Source organism: Lethenteron reissneri, chromosome 60, assembly GCF_015708825.2.
Source record: "Lethenteron reissneri isolate LAM-NWPU_2019-01 chromosome 60, ASM1570882v1, whole genome shotgun sequence".
In the NCBI taxonomy this organism is placed as follows: domain Eukaryota; kingdom Metazoa; phylum Chordata; class Hyperoartia; order Petromyzontiformes; family Petromyzontidae; genus Lethenteron; species Lethenteron reissneri.
In genome coordinates this window covers 1,510,723-1,518,222 of record NC_083838.1, presented here as the reverse complement: position 1 = coordinate 1,518,222, position 7,500 = coordinate 1,510,723, and the positions used below count along the sequence as shown (strand labels likewise).

The 7,500-nt window shown below is 54.8% G+C and overlaps 1 protein-coding gene and 1 pseudogene across 1 annotated transcript in view; one reads left to right on the top strand and one right to left on the bottom strand.

Annotated features, from left to right (window-relative positions):
• Positions 1 to 5,181, top strand: part of LOC133357926 (glucose-6-phosphate isomerase-like) — a 26,266-nt gene extending 21,085 nt beyond the window's left edge. Inside the window, exons 15-17 of the mRNA XM_061576114.1 lie at positions 889 to 1,017; positions 3,856 to 3,931; positions 5,111 to 5,181. Coding sequence (XP_061432098.1) covers positions 889 to 1,017; positions 3,856 to 3,931; positions 5,111 to 5,181 — 276 coding nt within the window. The remainder of the gene's footprint in view (positions 1 to 888; positions 1,018 to 3,855; positions 3,932 to 5,110) is intronic.
• Positions 5,182 to 5,703: 522 nt separating this feature from the next.
• Positions 5,704 to 7,500, bottom strand: part of LOC133357831 (trifunctional purine biosynthetic protein adenosine-3-like) — a 17,012-nt pseudogene continuing 15,215 nt past the window's right edge.

Below are 7,500 nucleotides of genomic sequence, written 5' to 3'. Positions count from 1 at the left end.
TCCGACCTCGCGAGCACCTCCAACCCCCGTACCCTGTCGACCCACACGGTACCTAGGGGTCGCGCACTCCGACCTCGCGAGCACCTCCAACCCCCATACCCTGTCCACCCACACGGTACCTCGGGGTCGCGCCCTCCGACCTCGCGAGAACCTACAACCCCCATACCCTGTCGACCCACACGGTACCTCGGGGTCGCGCCCTCCGACCTCGCGAGCACCTCCAACCCCCGTACCCTGTCGACCCACACGGTACCTCGGGGTCGCGCCCTCCGACCTCGCGAGCACCTCCAACCCCCGTACCCTGTCGACCCACACGGTACCTCGGGGTCGCGCCCTCCGACCTCGCGAGCACCTCCAACCCCCGTACCCTGTCGACCCACACGGTACCTTGGGGTCGCGCCCTCCGACCTCGCGAGCACCTCCAACCCCCGTACCCTGTCGACCCACACGGTACCTAGGGGTCGCGCACTCCGACCTCGCGAGCACCTCCAACCCCCATACCCTGTCCACCCACACGGTACCTCGGGGTCGCGACCTCCGACCTCGCGAGCACCTCCAACCCCCATACCCTGTTGACCCACACGGCACGTGGAGTAGAGACATCACCAACACCATCACATTGATCTTCATCCAGCAGTGGATAGAGCACGTGATGGTGATTACACTGATGAGCACGTGGGGTAGAGACATCACCACCACCATCACATTGATCTTCATCCAGCAGTGGATAGAGCACGTGATGGTGATTACACTGATGAGCACGTGGGGTAGAGACATCACCAACACCATCACATTGATCTTCATTCACCAGTGGATTGATCGTGGCTGTGGTCGACAACAACAACAATAACAACAACAACCTCCTCCCGTGTGTGGCGTCGTTCCCAGGTCCTCATCGCTAACTTCCTGGCCCAGACCGAGGCGCTGATGAGGGGGAAGACTTCAGGCGAGGCCAAGGCTGAACTAGAGGCCTCTGGCCTCACTGGCGAGGCCCTCGACAACATTCTTCCTCACAAGGTACGTGGCGGCAGTGCCGGATGATCCTCGTAGCAAAAGTAGCAAATCCTACGGGCCCCGCGCTTTCAAGCTATCAATTCCGATGCAGTGATTTTTGCACTTGCTCTATTGCTATAGGACTATACTGCCTTCAACTATTAGTGTGGCGGTTAGCGCCGCGCTGCGCTATGAACCCGGCGACGCGAGTTCGATTCCAGCTCACGGCCTACACCTGTGACGATTATCGGAACCGGTCCTGGGCCTCCCCTAGGTCGACTCAGCCTCAAATGAGTACTTGGTGCAGTGTGTAGTAAACATCGCCACTAGGGAGACAAAGGCGGTCGGGCGTGGTGCTGGCCACCCACCCCCTCGTGTGCCGTTGCGGCCTTCATAGGTGCTCGCTAACAGCACTTGCCCCTACAGTCTGTTAAGGCTATATGGGGGATATTTATCTTTGTTTTTTGCACGTGTGTGTGTACGTGTGTACGTGTGTGTGGAAGCTACCTGGTCTGTCGCTCCGCACGAAGCTTCAGGTCTTCTCGGCCACGGTCATTCCCTCCCTTCTCTACGCTTGCGAGACGTGGACCCCCCTGGTGGAGCATCTTCGCCGGTTGGAAACATTTAGGCTGGCCTGCCTACGATCCATCCTGGGTTTAACCAGGCTGGATTGTGTGAGGAGCTCACAAATCCTTGAAAGATCTGGGCAAAGTCCCATCAGTGAGCTCCTCCGGCAGGCAAGGCTGCGTTGGCTGGGTCATGTAGCCCGCATGCCCAGCCACCGCATGCCTAAACAGCTTTTGTTCGGCCGGATCGAGGGGGCTAGACGGGCGCGGCACGGGCTGGAGAAGAGATGGAGTGATGTGGTACAGGAGGACGTGGAGCTGAGTGGACTTGCCGATGACTGGTACCAGCGGTGTCAAGATCGGCCTCAGTGGAGGAGGCTCGTGAAGGACGCTACTGGGCAGTTGGAGGCAGTCGCCCTCCAACAACAACGGAGGGCGGAGGAGCGACGCTCACAACAACGAGCGGAGCGCCGGGTGGCTAAAGCACAGCAAGTTGGCACAGTAGGGGGCACAGGTGGTGCATCAGCCAGTCATCTCGGTCATCTCGGTCAGTCGACCAGTGGCACCTGGGTCTGCCCCGTGACCTCCTGCCAGCGGGCTTTCGACACTTCACGTGGCCTCAAGGTGCACTTGGCCTGGCACAAGCATCGTGGTGACGTCACCGCCACTTAGTGGCGAATGGCGGTTGTTGTTGTTGTTGTTGTTGTGTGTGTGTGTAGCTGCGTATGTGTACGTGACATAATAACAACAGTCTGGACCGCTGGACGGGTTCCGCAGGATTGGAAGGATGCCCAGACTGTAACAACTACAGGGGCATCTCACTCCTCAGTGTGCCGGGAAAGGTCCTGGCAAGGATTATTCAACATCGCCTTGCTAGGCACGCTGAGGAGAGGCTTGCGGAGTCCAAATGTGGTTTCAGGAAAGGGCGGTCCTGCACAGATGCCATATTTTCTGTCCGTCTGCTACAGCAGAGGTGTAGGGAATTCCAACAAGACCTACAACTCTGCTTTATTGACCTGGTTAAGGCCTATGATACCATCAGTAGGCCTGGGCTCTGGGTTGTTCTTCGTGTTTTTGGAGTCCTTGACCCTCTGCTCACGATCATTAAGAACCTTCATGATGGTGAGCGGGCCCGGGTAAAACTACGTGACCGGGAGTGGGAGCCATTCGCTGTTCACCTTGGGGTGCGACAGGGATGTCCTCTGTCTCCCACATTATTTAACATCTATTTCGACCACGTAGTTCGTGAAGCCTTCAATAGCTGTACTGGAGGAATTCCCATCTGGTACAGATACAATGGGTGGCTGATCGATGCCCGGGTGCGATCAAGGGATGGCTCCCTATTGCTCAACCATGTCATGTATGCCGATGATCTGGTAATTGCCGCTCACTCAGAGGGGGATTTGGAGGCACTGCTGCTGAACCTGGAGCTTGCCACTAAGAGGTGGGGCCTTACCATCAGCCCCACCAAAACTAAGCACCTGCCTGGGCATTTTGTACCATCGGACACTCCACCCCCACAACTCCCAATTGGTGATAGGGCAGTTGTGGAGAGAGTGGAGAGTTTCCCATACCTGGGCAGTGTGCTCATGACCGGCTCCAGTTTGACAGCAGAGGTCTCACTCCGAATCAGTCGAGCGGCATTATCTTTTCATCGGTTGCGTAACGCTGCGTGGAAGCTACCTGGTCTGTCGCTCCGCACGAAGCTTCAGGTCTTCTCGGCCACGGTCATTCCCTCCCTTCTCTACGCTTGCGAGACGTGGACCCCCCTGGTGGAGCATCTTCGCCGGTTGGAAACATTTAGGCTGGCCTGCCTACGATCCATCCTGGGTTTAACCAGGCTGGATTGTGTGAGGAGCTCACAAATCCTTGAAAGATCTGGGCAAAGTCCCATCAGTGAGCTCCTCCGGCAGGCAAGGCTGCGTTGGCTGGGTCATGTAGCCCGCATGCCCAGCCACCGCATGCCTGAACAGCTTTTGTTCGGCCGGATCGAGGGGGCTAAACGGGCGCGGCACGGGCTAGAGAAGAGATGGAGTGATGTGGTACAGGAGGACGTGGAGCTGAGTAGACTTGCCGATGACTGGTACCAGCGGTGTCTTTGCTGGTTAGAAACATTTAGGCTGGCCTGCCTACGATCCATCCTGAGCATCATTAGCCGCGCTACTCCTGGAGCTATCGCGTGGCTCACAGACTCAAAGTTGGACGTGTGAATTGCACGCACGTGCCATGCGCTAGAGAGAGAGAGTCTGTTAAGGCTACACGGGGGACCTTTGTCTTTGTGTGTGTGTGTGCGCAGGTGTTTGTGGGAAACTGCCCGACTAATTCCATCGTGTTCTCCAAGCTCACCCCGAACATGCTGGGCGTCCTCATTGGTGAGTGCCGCCGGGTTGATGATGATGATGACGACGATGATGATTCTGATGATGCTGATGAACATCGTGATGAAGATGATGATGATTCTGGTGATGCTGATGAACATCGTGATGATGATGATGATTCTGGTGATGCTGATGAACATCGTGATGATGATGATTCTGGTGATGTTGATGAATATCGTGATGATGATGATGATGATTCTGGTGATGTTGATGAACATCGTGATGATGATTCTGGTGATGTTGATGAATATCGTGATGATGATGATGATTCTGGTGATGCTGATGAACATCGTGATGATGATGATGATGATTCTGGTGATGCTGATGAACAACGTGATGATGATGATTCTGGTGATGCTGATGAATATCTTGATGATGATTATGATTCTGGTGATGCTGATGAATATCGTAATGCTGGTGAACCTGGTGATTACGATTTTTTTAATTGTTTTATATTAATATTATTTTATTATTTCCCTTCTACGTGACTTTACCGAAAGAACCAAGAATATGAATCTGGTACCATTGATAATGATGAGTATGGTGGTGCTGATTGTGATGACGATTATGAATCTGATGATGACGTGTGTCGCTGCCATGATGCGATGAGCGGTGGCGCAGTGGTTAGCTCGGTGAATATTTTCTGGCTCGCCGGTTGAGCAGAGGAGACACGTGACCTGCAGCCATAGCAAGCGAGAGGTCTACTCAACACCCGGGGGATGCTGAAGATGATGATGGCGATGATGATGTTGACGATGATGACGACGACAACGATGATGATGACGACGAAGACGACGACGACGACGACGACAATGATGATGATAATGATGATAAGGATGATGACAACGACGACGATGATGATGACAATAATAATGATAATGACGACAACAATGATGATGACAATGATGATGATGATGACAATAAGGATGATGACGACGATGATGATGATTATGACAATGATAATGATGACGACAACGATGATGATGACAATGATGATGATGACAATAAGGATGATGACGACGATGATGATGATTATGACAATGATAATGATGACGACAACGATGATGATGATGACGACAATGATGATGATGATGACAATGATGATGACGAAGATGACGACGACAACGATGATGATGACGATAATCATGATGATGCTTTCTCACTGTTCCTCAGCCATGTATGAGCACAAGATCTTTGTTCAAGGCATCATCTGGGACATCAACAGCTTCGATCAGTGGGGGTGAGTTCGTACGTCTGTCTGTGTACTCATTTAGAGGCTGAGGTTGACCTAGGGGAGGCCCAGGACCGGTTCAGATAATCGTCACTGGTGTGGCCTTGAGCAGGAATCGAGCACACAGACACGTACCCAGAATACCGGTTCAGATAATCGTCACCGGTCCGAATCCCGGATCGCCGGGTTCGTAGCGCAGCGCTAACCGCTACACCACCCCCCCCCCTCCCCACAGGGTGGAGCTGGGGAAGCAGCTGGCCAAGGTGATCGAGCCGGAGCTCACGACGGCCCAGCCGGCCACGGGTCACGACTCTTCCACCAACGGCCTCATCAACTTCATCAAGGCCCCATCGCAAATGAGCGGCTCCCAGCGGCTCTGCGGGAGTTGTGGGGGGGGTGGGGGGGGGTTGTGGGGGTGTTCGGAGATGTCTGGGGGCCCTCGGCAGCTCCATAGGACCCTGTGCAATGATCTCAGAATTGCTGCTTCATCTGGGAGCTCCTCACATCCAAATCTAACGCCTCTAGTGTGTGTCGTTTATTTTTTTCGACTGGCGCACATCTGAGCCGTGCCGAGCCAGCCCTCGGCACGGTCCAGGTTGCTCTTTTCACTGCGGGAACCGAGCCGCGGAGAGTCCGCGCGCGACGACGCCAGCAACGTACCGTGCTGGCCTCGAGCTGGCTTGGCTCAGATGTGCCAGTGGAAAACCACTCGTTCCGTGCTTGCCTCGAGCTGGCTTGGCTCAGATGTGCCAGTGGAAAACCACCCGTACCGTGCTGGCCTCGAGCTGGCTTGGCTCAGATGTGCCAGTGGAAAACCACCCGTACCGTGCTTGCCTCGAGCTGGCTTGGCTCCGATGTGCCAGTGGAAAACCACTCGTTCCGTGCTTGCCTCGAGCTGGCTTGGCTCAGATGTGCCAGTGGAAAACCACCCGTACCGTGCTTGCCTCAAGTTGGCTTGGCTCAGATGTGCCAGTGGAAAACCACCCGTACCGTGCTTGCCTCGAGCTGGCTTGGCTCAGATGTGCCAGTGGAAAACCACCCGTACCGTGCTTGCCTCGAGCTGGCTTGGCTCAGATGTGCCAGTGGAAAACCACCCGTACCGTGCTTGCCTCAAGTTGGCTTGGCTCAGATGTGTCAGTGGAAAACCACCCGTACCGTCGTGGCCTCGAGCTGGCGCGGCTCAGATGTGCCAGTGTAAAACCACCCGTACCGTGCTGGCCTCATGTTGGCTCGGCTCAGATGTGCCAGTGAAAAACCACCCGAAACTCGGTCGGAACGGGCAACTGGACATACGACGGACAGGTTTTGTTCGTATCTCTGAAAGTTCCTAAGTCGAATGTTCGTAAGTACAAGGAGTATCTGTATCTTCAGCGTGGCCTATTACCTTGCGAACGCACCGCCCCCAAGCGATGACGAATCACCCGTTGACTTCAACGATTCGTCGTTTCGCACAGGTACCCTGCGCGGCTAAATAAATAAACAATTCAGGCGACCGCATCTGACTCCGCGTCCCTTTGTGAACCTCCAACCCCGGCCGCCGACGGCACCGCACGCTGCACATGATCATCAGCATCGGCAGCCATGGTCTATTCATCGCTGGATGGAGGTCTCCCCATCTGTCATCATCATCAGCAGCCATGGTCTGTTCACTGCTGGATGAAGGCCTCACCATCTGTCATCATCAGCAACCATGGTCTGTTCACTGCTGGATGAAGGCTTTCCCTGTCATTCTCATCAGCAGCCATGGTCTGTTCACTGCTGGATGAAGGCCTTCCCCATCTGTCATCCTCATCAGCAGCCATGGTCTGTTCACTGCTGGATGAAGGCCTGCACACTGTGCTAGGTCTGGTCGTAGCTGGGTGGGTCGGGGCAGGGTGTAGTAGCAGGGGTAGTGGCAGTGGTTGAGGTAGTGGTGGGGGTAGTGGTGGGGGTAGTAATAGGGTTGGGGTAGTGATGGGGGTTAGGTAGTGATAGTGGTTGGGGTAGTGGTAGTGATGGGGGTTAGGTAGTGATAGTGGTAGGGTTGTGGTAGTGGTTGGGGTAGTGATGGGGGTAGTGATGTGGGTTAGGTAGTGATAGTGGTAGGGGTAGTGGTAGGGTTGTGGTAGTGGTTGGGGTAGTGATGGGGGTAGTGATGGGGGTAGTGGTAGTGATAGTGGTAGGGTTGTGGTAGTGGTTGGGGTAGTGATGGGGGTAGTGATGTGGGTTAGGTAGTGATAGTGGTTGGGGTAGTGATGGGGGTAGTGGTAGTGATAGTGGTAGGGTTGTGGTAGTGGGTTGGGGTAGTGATGGGGGTAGTGATGGGGGTAGGTAGTGGTAGTGGTAGGTTTGG